The 27,821-nt window shown below is 40.5% G+C and overlaps 1 protein-coding gene and 1 long non-coding RNA gene across 7 annotated transcripts; one reads left to right on the forward strand and one right to left on the reverse strand.

Annotated features, from left to right (window-relative positions):
* Positions 1-2,931: 2,931 nt before the first annotated feature.
* Positions 2,932-17,934, reverse strand: CDV3 (CDV3 homolog). Of its 6 annotated transcripts, none has more exons than XM_011363060.2 (5): positions 17,316-17,933; positions 16,503-16,579; positions 9,549-9,700; positions 6,490-6,649; positions 2,932-4,832 (listed from the first exon to the last, which is right to left on the reverse strand). In XM_011363060.2, exons 1-5 carry the CDS (start codon positions 17,553-17,555, stop codon positions 4,826-4,828), a joined length of 636 nt encoding a protein of 211 aa, XP_011361362.1. In that variant the 5' UTR covers positions 17,556-17,933; the 3' UTR covers positions 2,932-4,825. The 6 variants fall into 6 exon arrangements, with proteins under 6 accessions (XP_011361362.1, XP_011359117.1, XP_023385100.1 ...); XM_011360815.2 differs by having other exon boundaries at positions 2,932-5,295; positions 17,316-17,931; XM_023529332.1 differs by lacking the exon at positions 17,316-17,933 and adding an exon at positions 17,067-17,176 and having other exon boundaries at positions 2,932-5,295.
* Positions 17,935-18,217: 283 nt separating this feature from the next.
* Positions 18,218-23,633, forward strand: LOC111738206. Its single transcript, XR_002779771.1, has 2 exons — positions 18,218-20,671; positions 21,157-23,633. It is a non-coding gene; the product is annotated as an uncharacterized LOC111738206 (long non-coding RNA).
* Positions 23,634-27,821: the final 4,188 nt, after the last annotated feature.

Below are 27,821 nucleotides of genomic sequence, written 5' to 3' on the forward strand. Positions count from 1 at the left end.
TCAGATGTCAGCATTTTTTAAAACATCTCCAGGTTGTATCAAATGCAGCTGTTTTGAGAACTACGGAAAATAACCTGTAGAGTCGTCCCACTTCTTAGGAAAAAAATAGTTCATGCAGGATAAAAACTTTAGCAAAAAGTCTTTACCAGGGATGACAGATTGCCTAAACTTTGGATATAAAAAGGAAGAACACAAAGTTTCTGTCCTGGGGTAACGTTTTGAGTTTTCATATGCTAATATTCAAAACAATAGTTTATTTTGTACATCTAGCCTCCCTGCACAAAAAAAGATTTAAAAAATTAAAGTTTTTTGGGGGGAGGGAAGGTAAAATCATCCAATAAGAGTTAAGAGATATAGAAAATTATTTCTAGATACTTTTTTCATAACGAGGTAAGAAAAGGTAAAATACACTGGTTTAAGAAACACTGGTTTAAGATAGAAAACTTGGGGTCAAAAACTGCTCAGGTCTAAAGAAAAACAAAAACTTGTCATAGAAGACCATGCTTCCTAAAATGTCAGGGCAAGATGTAGAACATCACACTAAATACCAGCAATAAACTTTCGAAGTCATTTCCACTAAATTTACTTTTAGTGAAAAAATGACTGCCTCCTGCTTGGTCGTTAACTCAACTTCTCACCTGACACTAAAGCTGTCTGCCCAAGTCTAATGACAAAACAATGGATGCTGTTTCCCTCACACTTTCACACTATTTTCCATCATAAATGGAGAGAAAGGATCTTCTCTTTGCAAGTTTCTTGTTGCATGGGGACTGTATCGCTGTAAAGTTCGGTTGGGGAGGGTGTTCAGTGGGGAGGGTATTCACAGGTGAAATGAGTTGACAAGTTGTACTCAGCTTGTTACTACATCCAGTTATTTAGAATTCTAGTTCTCACTTGGGCAACAATTTCAAAAGGCTTAAACTACCTTAATGGTTATTTACCTGTATATCCTAAATCCTTGATGTGAACGTAATTCTTCTCATTTATTTTTAATAATAAAAATGATTTAAAAGTTACTTTTGTTACTATATCCTTCGTAATATCCATTATCTTTATATCAAACTCAAGAAAAGCAATTCATAACTTGCCTGCATTCTGCAGGCCCCATAAATACCTAGTTACAGTAGCTAGCTGAGGAATTAAAGCCATTGTAAACCTACAATTTCAGGCCACTAGTTATTAGAATGTCTAAATGATTCTCTACTTTCTTGATTCCGCTTCCTAGGTGATTACCCCATTAACTGGTCTCCACTCCACACTCAGCCTTTTCTCTCCAATTCCTATCCCACCCACCTTCCCAAACTCCTGACATCCCTTCCTACGTGTTTCTAGCCAAACCAATTTCATTCTAGGAGAATAAACAAGTGAAATGTTCAGTGTGCAGAATGGAGTCTTTTCAAGAAACGGTGCAGACAACTAGATATATATCCCCATGTAGAATAATGAAGACTCCTACCTCACACCACATTCAAAAATTAACTGAAACACGGATCATAGATCTAAATGGAAGCTAAAAACACAAAACTTAGAACACAGATGTCTAGGGTCTTTGGTGTATCTAATGACTTCTTTGATACACCAAAAGCACAAGCAACTGAAAAAAATAAAATGGGCTACATAAAAAATGAAAAACTTGTGCTTCAAGAGACACTATTAAAATGAAGATAGGAGAAAACATTTGCATTATCATGCACGTGATGAGGGACTTATATCGAGAATATATAAAGAATACTTATGACTCAATAATAAAGACAAAAGTTCAATTAAAAACTCAGCAAAGGAGTTGAAGACATTTTCTGAAAGACAAAATTGACCTATAAACACATGAAAAGACGTTCATCATTGGCTAGTACAGAAATGCAAATCAAAACCACGAGATACTATTTTAACCAGAATGACTAGAATTAAAATCAGGTAACAAGTAATTATGAGAATATGGAATAGCTGTAATCCTGACATTGTTGGTAACAATGTACGTAATGTGCTATAGCCACTTTGGAAGAGTTTGGCAGTTACTCAAAAAATTACTATATGACCCAGCAATTTCACACCTAGATGCATTCCAAGAGAACTGAAAACATACTGACACAAACTTATACATGAAAATTCATAACCGCATTATTCATAACAAGGACAGTGGAAACAGTTCAAAGTGATAAATGAAATGTAGTATATCCATACAATTGACTGTTTCACAGTAAAAATGAGAACTGATACAATACTTAATTGTACACTTTTGAAGGGGGTTTATCTCAAAAAAAAAAAAAATGGTTAAAAAAACTATGGGGGAAACATTCGAGATTTTCCCAGCATTGTTGTCAGTTTGCTCAAATAAACTCACTTAAAAAAAAAAAAGTGAGGAACTTAAACGAGAGAAGGGAGAATGACAGGGAGTGTGAATTTTTGTGTTCCATTTTAAATAGGGTTGTTAAAAAAAAATCAAATACAAATAATCTAATAGTAAACATTAAACATTTAAACTATATTACCAAAAAAAACTTGAAATATATTTTCTCTAGTTTAGAAATGTAGAAACTATGATCCAGACTAAATTCTGAAATTTAAAATGGTTGCTCATTTGAGAAATTTATAAGCTTCTTAAAGGACAATCCCTCAGATCTTTAGTCTATGTAAGTGAAGATCGCAGATTCCCTTGCCAGGGTTTAAGATAAAATTTAATAACCAAGAAAAAAGTACAAGTCAATGCTTTATCTTTGGAAAGGAACATTCATTATAGCTTTGCAGCCACTTTCATTCCAGGTCTCTTTTTTAACATTCAGAATACTCTGCAAATATTTCTCAAACAGAAAGTTCATGCCTCAGATGAGAATACTATCCTCCTATGGGCAAAGGAGGCATGACATCAATTCACCACTTTCAAAGACAGAGGACAGGTCAAGGGTTAAGAATAAAAACTGCCAGACTCCAAAATCCATATATTTACTTTTTATTGAATTTGTTAATGTTACAGAGTTCTTGCACTGCCAAACCATGCCTGAGAATTCAAAGAAAGAAATGGTACAATGGACAGCCTCACCCACCCATCATACAGTATATTAAAACTTGATTCATGTACATTTTGATAATTTCACAATCTTTTAAAAAGTTATAACAAGAGTTGGTTTTAAATCTCCTGCAGGTCTTCAGATTTCTTGTACAGTATGCCATTAAATAAGTTCCACATACCCATCTCAGTTCATTACTCAATAACATAACCTCCAACAAAATTGTTGGAAAAAAAATGCATACTTTTCAGGGAAAATATGTGGCTCAAGGTATAAGAGATTTGTTAAGATTTTTGGTTCCCAAATGAAGTCTTCAGTTTAACCAAGAATCTCTTGCTTCTTGCTTAATCATCCAACCTCTCCTTGGCTTGCTCAGCAACTCACCCAAATACATCAGAAGGCAGGCATCCTGCCTGCCACCTCAAGTAACGCCATTATTGCCCAGAAATGGTTGGCAGGTCCTGTCAGGAGATACTGCAAACCCCACTAGGAGTCCAATTCCTGTATTAACACTTTCATCAAAACTAAGCTCCCATAGGATAGGATAGTTTTACTCACCCATTTGCTTCACTCTTGCCAGTAGCAAGTCTGCAACTCCTGCCATTTGGCAAAGGGATTTATTATAGAGACACCCAGACTCTGCATCAAGTGGTCACATACCACTTTGAAATATTTCTATTGAACCAAAGATACAAAACTAGGAAATTGCCAGACTATCTCATTAGATGGAAAGACACTTTTCAGCAATCCTGGGTATCTTTCTGAAGTCCCTTTTAAGGACTAAAAATTACTGAATAGTTTAAGCTGTAATTATTAAAAACAGAAGTGCTACATCACCTGTCTTTCGCCCTTGACTCTCCAAATGAACAACGTAAAGACACATCAGAAGGTTGATAACAGAGCTAAGCTGGGACAATTATCGCATTTATAGAAAGTCCAATACCTTAAACGTTTGGGCACAAGTGTATCTGGAATTGTCAAAGTTCATGCAAGATCCACGAAACTCAAGTGGGTTTTAGGTTGAGATTCTGCTCACGTTGCTCTGAATTTATAAGGACAGGTCAGTGAATCCCTTGGCCTGAGCAGGAACTATATACTCTTTCTACTGCAGTTTACAATTTAGACCTGATTTCGAGGAGGCTTTAGCAGCACCTGAAGTAGAGCCCCCCTGCATCCACTGCCCTTTACACCAAAGGCTATTTGGTTCCACTCTAGGGATTGGCAAATTCACGAGACACCTCACAATTCTAATGCATATTTCAGGTTACTTACTTAACCAAGCAATATGCTCTGTCAAAGAACTTATTCCAAGTCAAAGCAAAAAAAAAAAAAAAAAAAGGCCTTAATGTGGAACACGGAAAAAAACACTACCATCCAAATAAAAAATTACTAGAAGAAACAAGATTATTCCCTCCCCCCGCCCCTCAGTGGACCCAAGTTTGGTTGAATTTGTGGTTACCTCAGAATACAACTCAAAGTTTAAATGATAAATCACAGCCCTACATAGATTATTTGAACACATCGGTTCTTTTGAGAGTGGCATATTCCAGGAACTCTAATACAGCCACAGCCTACTACAGAGAGTATTCCTTAAGGGGCACAGGACAGGTTAATTAAGGTCACTTAAATCTTCATCTTTTACAGCAGATCAGAACCCAGATGGCTGACTTTCTGCAGGATTTCTGATAGGAATCCAATAGAGCTGGTTTCAAGTTTCACACCGACACTTATAAGCTGAAACCTTCTTATCCAGAAGTTGTGATCCACATGAAGTTCACAATGAGTGCAGCAAATCTGAGGTAGTCAACCCTTACGAAGGCTCAGTATCTGAACATAAAAAGATTTTGAAATGACCACTGGCTGCAGGGTTTTTTTTTTTTTTTGTATTTGCAGAGTAATTATTATGAAAGAACACTGCTGAACCTACTTCACACATTTATAACAATGAAAATCCCCCTAAATTCAATATAAAGAGCAGCTCTGACACTTTAAACTTCCATAGTGCAATAGGGCCGGTCACTTATACCGAGTGGTCTGCATCGGTTGCTGTAGATCCAAGCAGAGATCAGATGACGAATGGCTGTTCATGGTGCTTAGCTGTGGTCTAGTTACCTTATAAGGGTTAGGAAAGACCATTCCTTAATTGTACTGTGTGTGGCTGCTTTTCTGATTTTCGAGTACAGCATACTGGTTGTCTAGCTGAAGTTTAAGTGCCTGGTTTTTTGAAACCTCATCCCTACCTCTAGTTTTGTGTCTTACTACTTCAAAGCTCTTCTCCATTTCTTTATCCCTAAGGGAAAAGAAATGTAATCAGTAAATATTTCTTGAGGTTGTTTTGAAAATATTCTTCCTTGTATTAAAAAAAGAAAGCCACCCCTTAGAAGAATCTTGAAGGAGAGATAAGAGAGGAAAACTAGTATACAAAATCCTTATCAAACCATTTTTAAGACTTCAATTGAACAGAAAACAGAATATTGTTAATATAAGTTCTATGGTCCCACTTTCTGTGGTAGCAAATCTGCTGAATACTATTATCTGCAAACCTACTTTGGGACCAACTTGAAGACAACCGGAAAGTTAAAAAGCTATAGAGTAATATGGTGATTCCTTCTAAGACTCACTTTTATTTTAGCAAATAACAGACAATACATCTCTTTTTATGCGTAAGGGCGACAATTTGTTCATTCAAATAAAGCTCTGCTCATGACTCAATGATTTCTCCTCACTTCTCCTTTATGGGCGAGGACCAGGTAGGGAAAGGTGAATGTGGTGGATCACTGCTCCTCATTATGCAGGACAGGGCAGAGGAGCAAGTCCAGGTGGAGGTTCAAATTCAAGCCAGCTGTGCTCTTAAAGAGGCAAAAGGCTGGGATTTACTTTAAAAGGCACCCCCCAAAACCAGTATTTCCATCTGATGTCATTTATATTTCTTCCCATTTTAACTTTAAAAATGCATGTCCCTAAGTAAGACGTGGATGTGCCATATGTGGTCATTTAACTCCAGGTAGCATTCATTTTAAGTACCTGCTAAAATAAGATTTTAATATTAGATTTATAAATGTCAACATCTTTCGTCTATTCACATTAACTGGGAATATAATGAAATATACTGTTCTTTCATTTTTAGTTTCTGTATATGGAACATAAACCAACAACATGTGCTTAATAAAGCATTCTAACTAGGTGAGGCTTCTAATAGCTACAGAACATAAGCCAAGGATAACGGAACTTATGCAGAGAGTTTGTCTTTGGTGCCTTTTCCTCTCACCCCCTCCAGAGCCCTTCCCTTCTCCTGGGCACATAAGTCTCATCCTAATTATCAGCTGCCTGTCAGATGCAGCCTGGGCTTTACCAGAAAGGAGTAACACCGCCCCCTCCCCCGCCAAACACACACACTAGGTAGGTTTTTATATCTTCTCTATCCCATTCCCGGCCAAGGAACAGAGAGGGCTCCAAAACAAAATGTGACCATTAGAGTACTTACTTTCGGCTTTCTACATGCTTGGCAGTGGACTGCAGGGATGGGAACTGTGTGTCACTATATATTTCTGGTGGTCCTTGCGGTGTTTTCCTTGTTGTGGTTAATCTGGCTCCAGGAGGCCTATACACACCACTAGTCATTGCCGGTTCTGGGGTTTCTGTAACTAACATTTCAAAACAGCTTAGAGGAAATATTCAATGCTTGGCATTTTAATAGGCTAGGCTTATAATATCTATCATTTAACAATTACAGAAATCAAACCAGTATCTGACATAAGAAAGGTCTCTGGACAACAGAAGGAAATTCTGTTTTCTGAGGAAATGTCTGAAAGTGAAAATATTCTAGGGTAGTCCCCTAACCTCTCTTCCACGTACAATTTTAATTACCTGTGTAAATAAGTTAAGGAAACTAATTGGAAGTGGGAAGGAATCTGCTGGACTTGGAAGACAGGTCTCATAGGAATTGCCTTTCAGACTATGACCACTTTAGTCCTCAGTTTACATAACAGTAAATGCGGATAATCATTTCTTTACCTGGTTAGTGGATTAGATGTCATCTGTAGAGAACTTATTTAATAGAATGGCTGCATAGTTCTTTTTAATTGTAAAGATGACTAACAAAAAAATAAAAATAAATACTAGATATAATCTTAATGATTTCACTGTCTTCCACGTCAATGGGTTTTAAGGTTCTTCCTCTTTATTTTTGTAAAATGGAAAATAATTAAGCAACTGAGCAGTCCAAAGTCTTTCACAATGGATAACATTTTGAGAAGGCAGCCTTCTAGCCTTTTCCTATGTACCATTTTCCCCCATCTTCAATATGGATTCAGTGTTTTAAAACCACATTTTAAGTACTTAATAGACACATGTGGCTAGTGGCTACTATACTGAACAGTGTTATTATATCACTGCAAAAAAATACTATTCGACAGTGCTATTGTAGGAGGAGGAAACAAAATATGTAAAAAGATAGGTGCCATACCAATAATTGGAAGTGGGGAAGGGTTTGTAAAGCAAGCACAAAATGGACAGGAAGGTGCTAGAAAGGGCTGTTGATTTTAAATAAGGTGATTCCGGAGAGTCGTCAGTGATGAAAATTAAGCAAAGGCTGAAAGGACGAGGCCAACGTATCTAGAGTTGGCAAACAAGCCGAATCCGGTCCAACTCTGATTTTGTAAATAATGTTTTACTGGAACACAACTACACAGTAGGTGTACGTAGTGTCCACGGCTGCTTTGTGCTACAACAGCAGAGCTGAGAAATTAAAAAAAGTCTGCATGGCCCTCAAAACCTAAATTATTTACTATCTGGCCCTTTAGAGAAAAAGCTTACCAACTGCCTTTATAAAGAAAGAATTCCAGGCTGAAAATATCGGTACAAAGGGCCTGCAGCAGCAGGGTGAGCAAGTTCAGATTACAAAACGACAAACTACAAAAAAGGGGAATCACCAGGCAGGTGTCTATGGCCTGCCTGGCCATAAGTCACTGAAAACTTAGGCTTCTACTCTGATTAGAGGGATGCTATTGGAAGTTAACAAACAGCACAGGGACGTGCTCTGCCGTATCTGAAAAGATCACCACTCTTGCTGCTGGCTGTGTTGGGAACAGTGTATGTAGAGAAGCAGGCAGACCAGATAAGGGGCTACCTGAGGGATCCATTAAAAAAATGATAGTTCGAAACCAGGGTGTTAGCCATGGAACTGCTGAGAACTAGTCATATAAAAGGTCTGAATTTATTTTGAAAGTAAAGCCAAAAAGAAATTACTGACAGATTAAATTTAGGTTTGGAATAAGAGTCAAAGATGACGCCAAGGTTTGTGGCGTAAGTGACTGAAAGCATAGCAATGAGATGAGAAAGGTTGTGGGGTGCGGCAAATATATATAAAGAGTTCGGTTTTGGACATGTTGAGGCTGAGATGTTTGTTGGGTAGGCAGTTAAGATAAACTTGTGTGGAGTTCAGGAGAGCTGATAATGGAAGTTTAGAAGTCGCTGGCATGTAGACTGCCGAGGGAGGGAGGGTAGACAGACAGAGGAGAAAGGGCTGAGTGCAGGAGCAGACTAGCATGTAGAGGGCAGGGGGAGAAGTGGTAACAGCAAGGGAGGCTGAGAACCAACCAACCGGTGGTAGGAGAATGTGGTGTCCTGAAAACCAACAGAAGAATGTGTTCCAAAAGGGTAATCAACTGTGGCAGACGCTGCTGATGGGGCAAATCAGCAACAGATTTAGCAATGCAGAGACCATGAGAGATCACTGACAGATGCAGTTAAAAAAAAAAATTAAATGGAAAAACATATACGTAACAAAAGGCCAGAAAGAATGCAAAAATGTCGGCGTAGTTATCTGTGATCTCTGGGCCGTAAGATTTGAGATGATTTGTTATTCTTCATATTATTTTGTATAAAATAATGCATATATATTAAAGCAATGTTTCTACAACTTTTTTCATTATTGTCCTCGTAAGGAGCCTTTTTAAACATGTTTCCTAATCGCCACTGTCATCCCACCAAGAAATGTTAATTCCACAGACACACACTGCACATCTGTTTACATACTTTGGCCCTCCGATGGGCCACAAATCACTTTAAGATCTAAGATTTCTTCATCCCCCAAGAACTATTTTTTATCTCCTTGGGAGTGATAAAATCCTCTCTTCTGAGAATTAACACTTTAAGACAGGAAAATGGGGAATGGAAAAAAAAAAAAGAAGACCACAGGTGAAACACAGGTACCACTATTCCTTAGTCAGCTGTCTAAAATTGTAATACATGCTTAAATATTTAAATTTGGCCAGTTTACATATAAATTTAAGCAGCATGGATCCTTTTACTGCAACTGTGTTTGTAGTAATGTTAAGTATGTAAAAAAAGAAAAGCCATGTATCTTAACTTTCAAATTCCTTTGGATGTGGAAGTCTTTAAACATACATATACAAATCTCTCTGCCAAGAATGGAAAGGAGCCCCACTAACCCTACCACAAGCATGCCTTTAGTTGAAAGCTGACCATACATAAAATTATACATAAATAGACACCCTTATAAAAATGAAATATTAAGATTACCAATTACTGGAGCAGGAGGTGCTTGTACCGGAGCTGTTTTATTCCAGGGACCTGAAGATTTTTCTACACCACCACCGCCACCACCACCTCCACCTTCTTCCCAATTATCGCCTGGATCTTCTCTTTTTTCATTATCATCTTCTTCCTTTTCACTATGGGAGAGAGAGAAATATGAGATTTTATCTACTTTATACAGTGCAACTTCTACTTGACTTCACATAAAAAAAGGATTTTGTTGCTGAGAAAAGGTTTAGAAAACCACTTAGTTGGATAGGCTCCACTTCTCTTTTGCAAACTTCATACACTCAAGAACGTTTAGAAATATTTAGCATACTGACATGCTAGGCTACAACAAGCGGCATGATTATTTATAGCAGCCCCAAGAAAGAGCAGGACTCCAGCTATTGGCTTAAGCAACTGAGGGAGGGAAGAGAGCTTACTCTAACCTGAAATGCAGAGAACAGGGCGACTTGAAGGATTCAAAGTATAATTACTAGATTTTTCTAAGACCAAAGTGTACAAACAGGCACTTATGGTAAGCATATTTTTAGTGATCGAACAGTTTTTGAAAAGTCATATAATTTCATTTGCCAATCCTTTAGTACATGTTACAAAATACTCTCAAATTTAGAATTCACATTCCAACAGAGGAAAACAAGTCAGTGCTCAATGTTTACATCAGTGCTACAGATTTAATTAATGCCAGTTTCTACTGTCTGACACAGAATACACAGAACTGGTCCCTAACACCAGATATGTGCCATCCATTTAAAACGGATTATAATACAAGAACTCAGTCTTTGGCTTACTAGTGATTATAAATGCAAACCATATCCTCAATAGTAACACCGCATCCTGAGATTGCCTGCAGTATTTTTTTAATGCCACTTTAAAATTTCTTCTTGAATTGACCTGAGTCAGAAATCTATAATTTCTCCAAGGTATCTTGGATTATTTCTCCTTTTGCTGGATTACTTATTACTATTTTATGTAAACTTTAATGTTCTAAATAATCAAGCACATGTTTCTTGAGTCTCTATAGTGCTGCCTTCACAACTGGGAGATAACTGCCAAACTGAACTTTTTCCAACTCTTTCCCTTGCTGAGGATGCACCTGGCACAGACTACCAATCTCTTCCCTGATAATGGTGGTTTTTCCTAGGTCAGCAATCTATTAATCTCTACCATTCTAACTACCCTTTCCCTCCTACAAAAAACAAACAAAAACAAAACAAAAAAACCATGGCTGTTGCATGAAGCTCTGCCCCCTAGCGTTCCTCTCTTTTAGACATTTTCTCCTTTTGATATCTGATCTACGATCATGGTCATAAAAACGTACAGATGATTCCCACCCTGACTATGTGACCTTAGGAACATCATGGCCTTTCCTGGCTTCGCAAAACAACATGGAAGGGTGCTTTCCTTCCATTTTCATTTAAACAAGATAAGTCCTGGCTGCAAAACAAATTTCTTCAATAGCTAATGGTTTCTTATAAAGACACTTATAAACCAACATGAGTATGGCCTTTAACTTCTGTATGCCTCAATTTTCTCAAGTGTAAAATGGAAATAACAGTCCCTTTATGAAGACTAAGTTAACAAAGAACTGAGAACACTGCCTGGTACATAGTAAATGCTGTAAATGTTCACTATTATATGCTTTTTAATATTCACTTGTGTTTTCACACAAGCAGCACGTATACCTTGATAATAGGAAAAAAAAGTTTTCATTTGGAAACATGAAAACATGTTCTAAATGGATTTTAAAATAATAAAATAAATGGATTAAAAAAAAGGACACCAAACAGTATGACCCTGTTTTCTAAAACTTTTAAAGTGAATGAAGGACCAGGTAGAGACATGGAGGTCATAATTTAACCAAGAGTCCAATAGTGGTATCCAACCATCAGAACTGTCCCTCCATAATTTTTAAAAAGTTACCACTTCTGAAGCCATGCCAATTTAATTATACAATAATGTAATCTGCTTGGTTCATGAGTAAAACCATGCATGTTATTCACCTACCTACAATGAACTAATTAGTAATGTCCTAGCAAACCCAATACATGCCAGACAGGAAAGTAAGACCCCTTACAAAGATTTAAGTGCCTTCATGGCACTTTTACACCCTTATATACTCAAGCTGAGATAGCTTTCAGTTGGTCATTTACACTTTGAAACAGCAATGCGCTGAATCACAACTGTTAAATATATATATTAGACTATAAAATAACTTTCCCCTCAAATTAATATTTGGTGATTAATACATCTAAATTCCAGAATTATCAGCTTGCAATAAATAACTACAAATCAAAAAATTTTAACACTAATTATCTCCAAGCAGAAGGGACTGTAATTCTTATACATATGCTGTTAATCATTTCAAATGTTCTTTAAAAATAAGTATATTGTTCTTCTGATTCATAAAAAATTTTTAAAGAAAAACTCAGTTTGTTCCGATAAAATACTGAGTCTGAAGTAAAAAAATTCCTTTACTGTCTAGTATTTATCACCTCTTTACCCTGAGACAAGTTAAATGAATAAAACAATCTGTATCTAAAGATATCTCTAAACTATAAACTATTACTAAAAAATAAGAGTGATCTGTTTAATTAGAGGGACTGCATATCTATAAAAATAGGCATTAGACAATTTAGTATTTTGGCTTCTTAAGATTCTTAAATATTAGCTAAACTCAACAATGGAAATCGTCTAGTCAAGATCCTTTATCCAACAGAGGGAACTAAAGGCCAGAGATGCTAAGAGCCTTGCCAAAACACCACAGTGCTAACAGCAGAGTAGAAATTATTTGAATATCCTATTATTTTTTCATATATATATTCCAGAAAATGTCAAATCTCTAAATACTAAAGCCAGAACAAGAACTACGTTGTAAAGAATTATTTTCACAGAAGACAATTAGGCTAAAATTTCGTGCTTTACCCACATATAGATTCTCGTAGGCCAAATTTGACATTTTTAAATGCTATAATGTTATCGTAAATTCAATACCACAATTCACAATATTCTAGTCTTAAATATACGTAAGTCTGTAAGGCACTATTGGTAGGGTAGGGAGCATGATGGTGCTAGAAAAGGTATATTTACTGAATCTCTACCATGCCAGGCAGCGTGCGTACTACAAAGTTGTTAAACCTTGCAATAACACTAAGGCAGGGAGAAGATCCATTGTACGTGTGAGAAAACTGATAGACATTTAAGTACCTTCTCCAGGACTACGAAGTAGCAGCACCGAGTCAGTGGGACTCCAGGGCCCTTATCGTTTCTGGTTGTCTCTTATTTCATTTTATCCTCTCTATAGCTGAGATATGACAGAGAAATTTTCTCTATTTTCAGATTTGAGGAATTCACTTTCTTTAATAAGATTGTTCAGGATTACACATCCTGCAGCAGTATATTTAGAATGAACAGAATGGTTTTACCTCTTTATCTTTAGGGACATTACACGAGAATTCATGGATCCTAACCCCCCATCATCCCCAACTTTACATGGGAGAAGCAGCTAAAACACAATCCAGACTTAACTGCACTTCTACTGGAATGCTGGGGATCTCCACTGGTTTTACACTATTAGCCAAACACTATTACAACAGTAAAATGGGGAGATAGAAATGGCTTGCTGAGTTACGCCTGGAAGCTTAAATGTCCCCGTATCTCATCCAAGGACTCTTTCGACCCATTGATGGTAGACTAAGTGTCTCCTGTGCCCCATATCACCGAAATGATCTTCTGGGTTTGGCAGAGTATGAGTTATATTTATGACCCCAAAACCCAGCATGCAGTACTCACACAAATATTTGCTACAATGAATCCAGTATGAATAAAGGAGTAATTTCTTCTCCTCAAAGGACAACTTAACCAGCCCTACCTAATGCGTTTAAAAGTCTAGATTTCTTAAGGTTACCAGAAAACCACTGAGCTCCAAGAACTCAATTCTTTATGGAAACATGACATATACTCAACATTTTGTAACCTCAAGAAATAAATGAAATGTTTCTCCTAAAAATCCATTTTAAAAATGGGCGAAGCATACAGGTTCACTATTAACCAATAATCTAAACTCAAATGTTAGGCCCCTTCTTTTATCACCATCTCAATGGCTCCCCTCTCAAAAACTTATCTATAAATAATGACATGACCTTGATTAACATCTATTAATTTACACACAAAATTTGACACGTCCTTATAACAATACTCTTGGTACTCAATTCTTGACCTAGTTGGTAAATGTGAGATAGGACATTACCACAGCATTTTGCTGCTACTGAAATTTCCCCCTTTCAAATGTGCACTTATCTTTGATAAAAGTCGAGCTTATTACTAATCTACTATAAGGACTAGTGTCAAGAACTTGAAGACTGTATGCAGTATCTGCAGCTAATAACTAAAGATAAGGCATATGTGGCAAAAACGATTGGTAGATGTAAGCAGAGCACATGGGCGCTTATTTTACTATTCTTGCAAATTTTCTGAAGTTTGTAATTTTTCAAAGCAAAAAGTTGGAAGAAAAGATTTAAGACTACAGGCTGTGAATTTCAAAATATTTTAAGTCAACTTACAAAGTTTCATTTTCCTTGCCCACATTGAGATAGCCAGATTGCCTCTCACACAGATAGAAGATAACAGATTAAAGGCATAAACACTACTACCTCCCAAATCCCAGAGAAAGGAAAAAAAATCTCATTTCTCTTTCCTTCTAAGGGCTTCTGCCCAAACAGGACAAAGCCATAGAAGATAATCATTCAAAATTGCCAGCAACACTGAACACTCTGAGGATTTTTGTATGGTTATACTAAAGCCAATCTGAACATGTCACTTTCTTCTATTATGTCCACAGTGAACTGACTCAGCAGTGTCTGACGTTAGTCATGATAACCGTATATGACTCCACTTCCCTTCTCCTCAAATCTTGGTACTACAAATCAGGTGCCTCGTGGGTAAACAGCAGAGTAAGTCATTCTAATTTACCCACTGAACGGAGATGATGATTAAAGTTAACTCAGTGCGTATTTTACATCTTGTTTAAAGTCCTCACAACAATCCTGAGTAGCTGGTTCAATTCTGCAGATAAGAACCAATGTTCAAAACTAAAGTGACTTTCCCAAGGTCACACAAGTAGCAGAACTAAAATGTAAACCCAAGTTTGTCCGTTCCCAAAAGTCCATCTTTGTGCCACATTATCAACTTCATCTCATATATGTGAGTAACTACTCCTATGAAAGATCTCTTTCCTTGGGAACTCCTATCCTACTTTTACTGTAAAGAAAACTTACTACAGTTTACAAGAATATTGAGTATGTAAAATGAAAATTTTAGTTATTCTTATTAAATCTCAAATGGCTTCTCATTCTCAAGCCTTTCCTGAAAGCTGTTAAGAGTTCTCTATATTGAATGATTTACAGAGGAAACAGAAATACAGACCCCCCAGGCTCCATAGTGACTGAGGATCTACATAAGCAGTTTCTTGTTAGTAGATTAGAGGAAGACCTCTGGATGTCTACTTGAATAATGAAAAAAAAAAAAAAATATATATATATATATATAAATAAATTTATAAATATAAATATAAATATTTTTACTTAAAGTCAAGCAGAACTTAAATACTTATACTAGTCCCTGGAAAAGATGAAAGATATAAGTAATTTAAGAAATATTTCACCATCTCAGGAGGAGCCAAATATGAAGACTGAAATAGTTCTGACTGTGGATATAGGATATATATTCAATGACAGAAAACTAAGTAGTTTAAATATCTTTCATAATATACCAAAATCAATTTCTAACATTCAGTGAACTTGAAACCTTTTCCCTTCAGAAAGTGCTGCTCTTGCTCACTAAGTTCAACATGACCAAACACTATCCTTCCTGTTGCTCAAGTCTTCAAGAAGCTTCAGTCTGGGGCCTGCAGTCAGAAAGGCAGACCAAAAGCCTTATTCCACAAGAGAGAGGAAACACACACATATGCACGCACGTAAGCAGTTCCACAAACCCAAATGGTTAAGAAGTAAAACTCCAATCTAATCACTTCTACTTAACGCTACTACAAAGGAATCTTAAGAGTAGAGAGGTTGCATTTCCTAAAGTTTCTCACTATCAATCAGGTTTCCCTAAGCTCATGAAATGATTTAAAGAACCTAGGACATTAATGCCCAGCTGTGTTAAGTATTCGACAAATGTCAAAAATATTAGCTCTGGTTTTTCAATGAGTTATTTAAGGCCATAAATATTATCACCTAGAGAGATCAAAAGACAGTATTCCAAAAAGGAAAATTATTGCCTCCACTATGCCATATGGTCACTGGTGTATACAAATTGAAAACTTCAAACTGGAGGAAGGTCATTGGGATCATTTCTTTCTTTAAATTGGGAATAAACGGTTTTTAATTTTAAACCAATGGAACCACTTTTCCTACTTTACCAGCCCTTCAAAACATGACATTTATATGAACCTAAAACTGACTACCATATATTGGACTTGGAGGGGAGCTTTCTTCTCTACCAATAATGTTCAGTTTCTTGACTTTGGTTAACTGTGTGCATGTGTAACATCTGTTCCTCTCTGTAAGTATGCTTCAATTAACCTGTTTATTGGAAAAGATATGAAAACTTGTTATTTCTGAAACAAAAAGAAAAACTAAATTCAACTCACCAATATTAAAAGTATTTTGAAACCACAAAATCATTTTTAGCTGTCTCAAAAATAACCTAACCAGCACTGGAAGTAGGCAAGCTCTCTCAGGATTTTGGAGCTGGCAGCTAATTCTGATCAACATATAGAATGACTGCCATCACAGAGAGAAGGACTACACTAGACGTCTCATAAGACTACCTATAGCACAAGGCTATGATGATGATGTTTTGGGGCTAAAGAATAACCAAAGATACAATACCTATCCTAAGGATTATCTAAACAGTTCTGTAACCAGATCATACCTTATTTGCATTGCCTGGACCCTGAGGCCGCTGTAATCAACCTCTTTTTGCTCAAATTCTTTCCACTCATCTTCATCCTGTAAAATACATACCATTTGATTAATTAAAGATATTCATAAAAATATCACGAAGCAAATGTCAGACTATGAAAAGGGATCAAGTGACTGGAACCTAAAGTATGGACTCGTTTCCTAGCAGAAGTTCTTGCTTGATCCTGAGGTCGACTAGTTTGGAGGACAAACGCGCCCATCAGACAGTTACTTCCACTGGGTTCCCTCACGAGAGCTGTTACTTTAAAAGCAAGCAGGAAAAGCCGAATGAAGAAGTCAATGGTTAAGTCCACAACTAAATGTCTACCTCAGTGTTGCCATGTGACTTCTACAGGCTGAGACCGAGTAATGCCAAATTAGAGTTGCCACAAATGCGACTGTTAGAAAATTCAGCTCCGAATACTGGGCTGAAGTCAGAATACTAAATTACTCAGAGTAGACGTCACTCGATAAATGCTCCTCCATGCTGGGCACTTCGGACTCAGACCAATTTCCCCTCGAAGGTGCTGCTTGCCTGGGTGTTGGCAGAAGTCGAGCGACACGGGGTGCAGAGAGGCGGGTCGGGAGCGAGGTGGAAGGGGTCCCGTGGGGAGAAGGCAAGCCGGCCCAACGTGGTAAGCCCACGTCACGTGGCCAGACTCCGCACCGGTCCGTAGCTGACCAGCCCCGGGAAGCCCCTCCCGGACGCTCCGCCAGGCAGGCCAGCGGGGGCGGGCACATGGTCGCAAGCGCGCGGCCCCGGTCCCAAGTCCCGGCCCCTCACCTTCGTTACGGCCTTGGTGGCGGCCCCAGGGCCGGCGGCCCCCGCGCCTGAGGTCCCGCCGTCGCCCGGCCGGGCCCCGGCGCCCGCCCCACCGCCCGCCGCGCCCGCAGCTCCGCTGATCCCGCCGGCGCCGCCTGCCGCGCCCGCCGCGCTCGCCGCCCGGTTGCTCCGCTCCTTCTTCTTCTTCTTGTCCCTCTTGGCGAAGAAGTTGTCCAGGCTCCGCTCCTCCGTCTCAGCCATGGCCTCAGTCTCCTCGGCCCGGATGGGTGGGGCCGGGGACCGGCGCCGCCCGCGGGGTTCCGACCTCGGGGTCGAGGCCGGCTCTGCGCTCAGGCTCACGGGCGCGGCGACGCCTCAGCCCCGCGGGGTCGCCGAGGCGTGTGCGGCGGGGCGGGCAGCTCCCCCCGCGTGCTGGCGGGCGGTGGTACGGTCCGCCGGGGGACTCGCGCGCCGCTGCCGCCGCCCGAGCGCGCCGGGACTGCCGCGGCTGCCGCTACCACGGTGCAGGATCCCGTCCGCTCCGCAGCCGGAGGGGAAAAGGAACGCGCGGGCCAGAAGCTCCGGCGAGACTGCTGGACTAGCGGCGGCGCGTGCAGGAGGAAGAAGCGCGCACGCAGGCCGGGAGAGGAGGGGAGAGGGGGTAAGGAGGGGAGGGAGGGGGAGGAGGGAGGGCGGGACACTACAAGAGAGAGGCAGCGCCCGCGCCTGCGTACAAGAGCCGCCCGCCGCCGTGGAAGCGCAGAGGGGAGGGCGACGGGAGGAGACGGAGGCGGAGCTGGCAAAGGAGCCAATCAGATGCCAGGACTCAGTGCTTAGGCGACAATCCCTGCTTCAGACGGGGTGGGGCCGTGGCGTGGGGGCGGGGGAAGGAGGGAAGATGCTAAATAAGTGACGTGCTGATGACTCTGGCTTCCCGATTGGTAGAGGGTTTAGTCTTGAGGGCAGGAGTTTAGAGTGGCTGGCTGGTGACTGGGCTAAAGAGGTCCCGTCGAAGGAGCGGGCAGAGACCATCTGGGCGTATGCGTAGGGTACACGTGTGTTCGCTCGCCCAGAGCATACTCTGGCCTTGGCATTTGAACTTTAGCGAAACTGAAAGGCTTGTGTGTTGTTAGCTGTGTTAAAGATGGTACCTCTCCCTCTGCTTGCTTCTGTACATCCACCCTCTCTGGTCTGGCAACTATTAATTTTCATCTTATGGAATGATTATTATGAAAGTGAGAACAGTGGGCTTGAAGTTTAGGTCTCGTTTAGTAAAAGATCTTTAATAAACCGGTAGGTAGACAGAAGGGATTGATTTTGTCTGAACTCCACCCCTACTAAGCTTGACCGTCTACTAAGGTCAAGCTAGATAAATCTGACCCTCAACTCTTGACCTGGAAAATGGGAATTATTAGCTCTTGTAAGATATGCAGAGAAAGTTACCTGTTAGCTGCCCAGCACAGTGTTTAACACGCGTTGGATGAGACATAAATGATTTTTTAATACATAAATACTGCCCAGCTGCCCTGGCTTGAGTATGGATGATGATTGTAATTTATCCTTATAAAAAGGATAAAAAGGAGAATAATGTATCATAGGGATGGGGACAAAATGCCCATGAAAACCTGGCTTTACCATTTAAGTACTTTCTGGGCCTTGAGAATGAAATGAATCCTCGTATATGAAAAAGGTGGTCTAATGTAAGGTATTAAACTTTCCATTTCCTCCTAAGGACAGAAGATAGAACTGTCATAACCACTGAGGAAGTGACTCAGATATGTTAGTAGCTTCATGGGATATAGAGCACAACCAGTAAACAGAGCTACTTCTTTGTGTTTTCCTTTAGTTTCCCCATTAAAGGTGGTCTTCTCACCCTCCTCCACTACTATTAAAGAACTAAGTCCAGAATATGTCAAAGTACTAAATCAAGGACCTAGCCTTGGCCAACAAGCTTACATATTCCCCAAATAACTGCCCCCAACCACCCAGGATGGGTCCCTGGGTAACTTACTTCTGTGATACCATTTCTCTTCTGTGATGCAAGCCAAGTTCACCTGTACCTCCCATAACAACTGTGACCAATTTCTTTTACTTTTTTCCTTTCCCCACTCCTTTCCTTTCTTCCTTCCTTCCTCTCTTTTTCCCTCTGTCTCCCTCCCTTCCTTCTGTCTGTTCTTTTCTTACCTATGAAGCACCTATTTAGCAACAGTTAAGTCAGTGTGCCTTATTCTAGGTTGAATAATTTGTCATTCCTGCCTTGAGCTCCCTTATACTCTTAGAAGAGAAGATCTGGATATGAATAACTGGAATTCAGTCCTCCCTTTCTTAGATCCCCATCAATATATCAGTGTCTTGAAGGAAATAATGACTTGGGAAAATGCAGAGAAGGAACAGTAGTTGAGGGTAGACACAGCAAAATGTCCCACTACATTTTTCAGTGTGATTGATGGCATGCTCCCAGAGCTTGATCAGGTGTAAGAAGTTCAGGCCAGGACAGTAGAGAGACCAATGTCTTTGTGGTTGTGTCACTGTCTATAGTTATTCTCTTGTCCATGTAGCTGGTCTCTTCTTCCTTGAGTTCCCTGCCCTGAAACTGACAGCATATATTCCCAGCAGTTGTTCTTCTTAAATCTCCCCTGCCAACCTCCTCCAAAGCAGATACACAGAGCCCTAAATCCTGCCATCACCACCTCCCTCTCATCATCACTCTGCCACTGAAGCATCTTCTTGCTCTTTCTTGATGAAGGTATCTTCCTCTCTGCCTTCCAGTGTTTGGACTTTCCCTACCTTTAAAGCAAAACAGACCTTCACTGCTCCTTGCTAGATGGAAAGTTGAATAGTGAAGAGGACTCAGACTATTCCTAGGTATTTCAGCACATCTTCTAAGGATCCTAATGCTGTCTGAATATGGAAATTTTCTCTAAGTCCTCCGAAGTGGTAAGAGCCAAAGGATATCATTTATTTCCCTTGACAAGGCCCCCTGAGCTCCAATATTCTGTGAGCTCAAGAGCTGGCAAAGGGCAGCTGGGCCCAGCCCCATTGTCCCTGGGTTCTTTTTTGCTGAGCTATTTGTTCCAAGTTCCATTCTGCTACCTAGGCTGGAAATTCCACACATGCTCAGCTCAAAGGAATGCAGCTCATGCTGGCCACAGAGCTTGCCAGGAAATGAGGAGCAACTTTTCATTTGTGGCTTCATTTCACTTGTGGCTTCCTCTCTCACAGCTGTGAGGCAGACTATGCTACTGCCTGAGCTGTTGCACCAACCTTTTTTAATCGGAGAGTGAGTACTTTCAGGTCACCTCCTCTGGGGAGCCTCTTGTCAACTTCTGCAATCAGCCTGGTTCCTAACCTTTAAAGGCTCAGAGACCTTTCATTTGGTATGGTATATAATGACTTCCTGATATTTCTATGTTTTGTTTAACCTCTTCATTTATTTATTCATTCATACACTCTTTCATTAGTGTAAGACATCTATTTAGTGAGTACCTACTGTATACCAGGCCTTATGATAGGAGTTAAGGATTAGTAAATCAGACATAGGCCCTACCCTCATAGAACTTATTGTATGGTAAACTGGTAGCTAGAAGCAGACACACAAGGATAAATACAGTTATAGCACAATGAAAATCATTGCAGGTAGGAATGGTGTACATCACACAGGTGTTTGAGTGATGTTTGTAAAATGTCAAATATCTCCATTAGTCCCCAGTTTTCTACATTCACAGGGGAATGCACAAACCATGGACTATCTAAAAGTGATCCTTAAAATTCTTCCTTTTTGGCTTCAGGACACATACTCTGTCATGCGTAACAAAGAATTGACCTCCCTCAAGTCTCTCCTTTATTTATCCCCGACATTAAGGCTCTAGCTGGAGGATGAGTGTACAGCAAGAGGAACAAGGGCACAGACACCAGTGGCTGCCCAGAGAAGCTGGTTTCCCAAAAGAGGTAAAGAGCTGCCATGCCTGATCCCCACAACACACACCTACCACTATGGCTTGCAAAAGAGAGTTAGACTTATTAAGCCTGCCCTTAATGTATCTGGTCCACTGGTAGATGAACCACATGAAGTTGCTACTGTTTAACTGCTTTAGACCTGCCAAAATTGCAGCTTTATATGGTTCAACTTAATATATCTGAAAATAGACAATCAAAAATTCCATAAATAAATGAACTTGGGAACAATCACCACCCCCCCCCCCCCCCCCCATCAAGATGACCTTCCTGACTTAATCCTAGGTGGGAGGGGCAGGTTTGGAACGGGATGATAACTGAATGATCGGCAACCTAATCAACTGTATTTTATGAAGAATACATGAAATAAGAATGAGAGATGAGGATGGAGGATAGAAAGAAGGAAAAAGGAGTAAGGTAAAGCCAAGAGGCCAGAAGTCAACACTTGTTACCCACCACTGTCTGGAAGAAAGCAACTTGAAATTGGATCTAACACAGATGTGCCTAGCTATGGAATGGAGATGACTCACTAATCTCCACCCTGACTTGGATGAATCTGCCACCCTTAACTCCTGGGATACACTCACCAGCTAGCCTGCTGATGACTCATTTGGTCCCCTAGGGTTGCTGATATTGGGAAAAGGGTGCCTCAGTTGACAGAGAAACATTGCAGTTACAGAAGGGCTAACATCAACTGTTAATGAATACATGGGTATCTGGTTATATACTTCAGCCTCCTATGAATTGGGTTGCTGGGAGTTAGGCTTTTCCAGGCAGATGAACTTCAGGATAGCGACTCGACTGTGAAACAAGTTCAGCTCTGTGGTAAATTCATTAAGGCAACACCACCCTGGGTGACCTCTTGGGGAGTCAGTCAATGACTCTGGCACAAAGCAAAACCTTCTGACTCAATCATTTTGAACTCAGCGTGCAAAGGATATAATTATGTTGGCAAAGGCTCAATTATCCTGTTCCTGACATCAACTCTGTTTCTAGTCTTTCCTCATGACCCATCAGGTAGATGTGAAATTGTCTAGCATGTTCTGCTTCTGATTCCGAGCCACCCCAGTTCCAATTACTAGGTCAGTAGGTCAATGGTATTGTCATCCTACTTGGGCTAAAAAAGCAGGGAAAAGGTGAGAGTATAGGGAATGCAGAGAGTTCTTCCCCATGCTGAAGAAGTCTTTTATTTTCCCTGCAGTACCCAGCTGTTTACTTCATGGTCAAGTGCATGTTTCCTAGAGTCAGACCTTAGTTAAAATCAGAGTTCTGATTCTTCCTAGCAAGTTACTTCTCTGCACCTCAGGTTTTTTCATCACTGTGAAGTAGGGATGATAAACAAATTCACCTCATGGAGTTGTAAGGACCTAATGAGGGGATGAATTAAAGACTCATCAGCTTAGTGCTTGGCAAATAGTTAACCCAATTAATGTTAGGTATTATTATCAATAATAATGCTATTACTAAAGTGTGTATCATGAATTATAGTTATATAATTTTTGGTGACTGCTTCTTTTATCTGTCTTCTTTGACCCTGCTTGTCTTTTATTACTGGGTCTTCAGTGTCTGCTGAGTGAGTGCCTGCCCCATGGTAGACAATCACTAAACATTTGTTGACAATTTAAAAGAAAGTTGCATGCTTCGTATTTGCAATTACTATGAAATAGCTTGATATATTGGTATCCCCTCTCAAATCTCCTGATTATATAGTTTTTACTCATGCTAAACTGTCAGTGCTAAAGGTATGGATCAGAATAGCCGCTAGAAAGTACTCCATTTACCTAGTGATTCTGCAGCTCCTCCTGAGGACTTTGCTGTTGCCAGCTATTGGCTCAGTCTTTTGAACTGGGGAATCACTCTCTCTCTCTAAACACAAATAGAGCTGGACTTACTGGTCTACTTTCCAGTCTAGAGTTTGAGGAAGGGGTCAAGGGTAGCCTCAGATAATCATTGATTAGTCTCTAGTCAAATGATTACACAGAGGAAGAAAGCATTTTGATGACTGTGGCCCAACCTCCTGCTTGGAGTTAATCCTAGATGGTGTGATTCTGGGGTCTGCCCTGCCTCCAACCCCTCCCTGGCTTCAGGCAGACCTCTCACTCTAAAGGAAAGCCCAGCCAGAAGAATGTCAAAAGGACAGAAACTGGAAAAGTTTTGTGAGGCTGCCTGGGGCTTTCTCTCTGTTGCTGACAAATCTCCTCCTCTTAGGAATCTGTGGGGTCTTAGCCTTGGAGGAACAAAAAGCATGTCCTGTACTTGTAAATCGATAAGGTGCAGTTATAAATTATGTATGGAACCTGATGCCTGCCAAATGAAGCTCAATGAAGAATAACTCAACTTGTGAGTTCTCAGTAAAATAGCAGTTAATTAAAGGTCAATAGTGATGCTATGCCTCTCCCTTTCCTCTAACTCCCCTCCGCTCCCCTCCCCCCACACATCTGTGACAAGGAAGCTCATCCCAAACTGCCCCACCCCTATGCCCACCCCACCAAACTGCAGCAAATCCACAATCGCTCCATAACTGCTTATCACCATCCCAACCCAATTCTCAGGTCTCTGAGCCCCTCACATTTTCCAGGTTGTCCTACACAAAAAGGAACTGAATTTCCTGGGTGTGGAAAATGTGAAGCCTGAAAATTTCTCAATCCTTGAATATGACATTTAGATGAAAATTACCTGGCATCTGGTCTTGCCTGACCAGCCTCAATTGAAGGCTATTCTGTATATGCAGGTAGATTTTAATCAACTGAGATTTCAAAGACTTCAGTTCAATTTACTCTAACACTGCTCTAGAGTCCCCTGCCCAGGCTTACTCCTTCCTAAACTTCCTTTAGGTGATTCTCCCAGACTATGCCCACCTTGCCCCGCCTGTCTCCACCCTTGAGACTCAAGGCCCCTCTGAAGATTTGTTGGACACTGGATGTGTTTTGAAAGATAATATGAAGGTTTAGTGTTTTATAGTTTTTACATACCTTATCTAAGTGCTTAAATAGAAAGAAGGCAAAAGAAAAAATACAGATAGGAAAGTGAGAGGCAAGGAGAGATGAGGCTAGAACAAAAAATGCACCTCTAGAGACTCTAGACAGTTGCTTTTGGAGGGTAAGTTATGAACTGCGCTTCCGCCATTTTCACCCAAATGATGTCACCGGGAATTTCTCTCAGCCATTGATGACAAAGATGTCTTTGGGTCCAAGGTTCGATCATTGCCCCAGATCCTCATGATCTTGTGAGTCTGAGCAATATGAACAGTTGTATCTCCTTCCGTCTAGAAAGAGTCATGCCACTGCAAAGCACTCATCCTTTATTTTCCCCACTTCGGATCTCTGCACCGGCCATTCCCCCTTCAGAGAATGTTCCGCCCCCTCCTATCTGCCTAAGGAAGTCAATTTGTTCTTGTTAGGTAGCTAGTCAGACTGGGAACAAAGGAATAGAGGCCCAGCTTAGAGACCGCCCAAAGAATACCCTATTGGTAGTTAGAGAATCCGTCCTGCATCCCCAGAGACAAAGGACAGGAAGGTCATAATCTAACTTGCTGAATCCAGCCTTAGATACCTGCTCAGAAGGTACTACCCTAATCTACCTATAATCTAAATGCTCATTATACTGTCATTATAATACTATGTTTATGCCTAGAAGTTCATGTACCTATAACAGACTGAATTCTGGGTAAGCACATGCATAGTAGGCAAAGTGTTATATAGCAGCCAGCTGTCAGTCAAGGTAACCTCACATACAGATCATCTAGGACCTCCCATCACAGCCCAAATATAAACAGACCTTCCCACTTCTGCTTTGTTACAGCTCTCCTTGCTGAAAACCCACTCCTCCCTTGGTGTATACTGTCTTATCTCTTCACCTCCCAAATTCCATAGGACTGCAGTCTTTCTTAGCGTGGCCTATCTCCTAGAATGTACTTTGAATAAATCTTACTTTTTCTAAATCTCGCTGACCTGTAGTTCTTTGCTGTGTCGGTGGGGAAGAACCAAGGGACAACACAAAGGCACCGTCCTCTTCTTCCATGATGCTGGGGTGACACTGGAATGTTACCCCAGCGGTAAAATTCTTCAGGGCCCGGAAGAAACCCATCACTTCTCCACCTTCCTAGATGCACAGATGAAATTAAACTCTTTGCACCTCTCTTAAATCACTGATCTGAGCCTGTGCTAGTCACCTTGGATTTGTCTCTGGCTGGCTGTAGATTTTTGGGAGGGCAGGGACCAGGGCATTTTCTCCCTGGAGCTACACCTAGAGTGGTGCTTTCTCCTAAATACGAAATCATGAAGAATCTTTGAGGGGGTGGCTCCATAGTGTAGTGGTTAGCACGTCTGCTTTGCATGCAGAAGGTCCTGGGTTTGCGCCCCAGGTGGAGCCACGGACCATACCCCAGGTGCCAGGCCCCCCAGGTGCACACTGTGAGCATGTGGGAGGGGAACGCCCTGCCTTCAGAGATCCAGTTCTTAAGGGGAAATGGCTACATCCATGGGTCAGGGAGGGAATTAAAAAGGGGGGGGGGAAAAAGAATCTTTGAACTGAAAAACTCCAGGGGACTTGATGACCTGTAGCAAAAAGAGCTCCTAAAGATGGGGTGGTCCTAGAGGTCCTTCACAGAAGGAAAGTATTAGAAGTCTCATGGGTTTCTAATACCTCATGGTCTCTCCCAGTGTTCCCAATTCTGCTGGGCCAGCTGTGCTTTCTAGAACCCTTTGCTTCTATGGGCTGGCCTGGCCTACAGGGCCTGAGTCCCTTGACCAAGTCTCTAGCCAGCCAGCCAGCAGGAGCCTCAGGGGATGAGCATCTGAAAGTTACCCTGTCTCAGGCCCTGACCTCAGGCATCCCTAGCTCATCTGGTCCAAAAGGGAACTGTTTTGTTATTCTCTTCCTGCTTTTCATCCTACCTACCCAGCTGTCCTGGGTGGAATCCTAGGGTCATACTGGAGTCCTGCCTGTCCCCCACTCTCTATCCCATTAATCACTAAATCCTACTGAACTCCAAATCTTTCTAGATCAAAAAATCAGATCAGGTTATCATTCCTCTGTTTAAAACCATTCACTGGCTGGCTGTGGCTCTCACGATAAAGGCTAAAGTTCTTAACAGGATTTAAAAACCTTTCACTTGGCCCTTTTGAAATAAGAGGATTTATAATCTTTTCAAAACCAACAAGTGTCCTGACATAATCTTAATTTTTCCAGCTGTCAAAGCTATTTAAGATTGATAAAGTCTGCATTAAATTGTTAAAGGGTGATTAACTCATCTGACGTGAATGGGTATGAGTTCCAAGGGAATTTTTTTCTCCCCTTTATTTGCTCCACCTGCTACATGACACTTTCCTCAGGTGACTGTGTAAGCAGGTTCATTAAGACAGATTGGAGAGGGTGGGTATGTGGGGAGAAGGCTGGAGGAGTACTGTAGATGAGACTCCGGAAATACCCAAAGACCCCAAGAATGGCCCCTGTAGAATTTCTAATATTATCAGCATGATTAAACTGTCAGAATTCCTCTTAATGGTGAAAATATTTGGAAGGAATGTAACAATAGGGGAATGGTATGTAAACTATAGTTGGAATAATATGCTGCCATTTAAAAGGAATGTTTTGAAGGTTTTGCAGCAACACGAAAAACCACATATGATGTCACAATAAGTGGAATGTAGGCCACTGTCTGAGCCAAGAGAGGTGGTGTGGGGATGTGAGATGCTGACAATAACAAGGATTTTCTAGCTGGAGAGACCAATACTAAGCATTAGGTTCCATTTCCCTGACTCAGGAGCTGTGTGATCATATGAAAGTTACTTAACCTCTCTGGGCTTTGGTGTCTTCTTTTGAAAATGTGGATAATACAAACTGGATTGTCTCGAGTATTAGATAAGATAATGCATGTGAAAGTACCAGGCAGAAATCAAAGTAGGAGTTCAATAAACATTAGGTCATTTCTACTTCTCTAAGTTGTGTGTGTTTGTGTGTGTGTGTGTGTGTGTGCGTGTGTGTGTATACACACACATATATGTGTATGTGTGTGTGTATATATATAGATATATATGTGTATATATCTATATATATAAAATTTCATAAAAAGACTTGAAAATAACAAGATTAAAGACTTTTTAATTTTCCCAGCTGTTTTAGTTATCTATTGCCATGTAACAAACTGGCCTAAAACTTAGTGGCTTAAAACAACAACCCTTTTATTACATCTCATGATTGTCAAAAAGTCAGGACTTTATGTAAGTCTCAGCCAGGCAATTCTTCTGCTCTACATTGCATTAACAGAGGCTACTCACTGGTATTTGTCTGGTGACTGGGCTGGTCTGGAGAGTCAAGATGGCTTTCTCATTCATGGGTCTAGAGCTTTGGTAAAGAAGACTAGAAGGCTGGGTTCATTTGAAACTGTTGACCAAGAGGGAAGTGAATCACAGGAAGAGAAATTTTAATATGCAAATGTGTGAAGTGAAAGTCCAGAGCAAGTAGTTCAAAATAACAAAGTGCTTCGGAGCATCAAATGAAAGGAAGCTTACATCTGTTTGGGAGATTCTGAGAAGGCCTTCATATGGACCTTAAAGGGTGTGGAAGAGTTCC

This window comes from Pteropus vampyrus, unplaced genomic scaffold, assembly GCF_000151845.1.
Source record: "Pteropus vampyrus isolate Shadow unplaced genomic scaffold, Pvam_2.0 Scaffold1, whole genome shotgun sequence".
Lineage (NCBI taxonomy): Eukaryota > Metazoa > Chordata > Mammalia > Chiroptera > Pteropodidae > Pteropus > Pteropus vampyrus.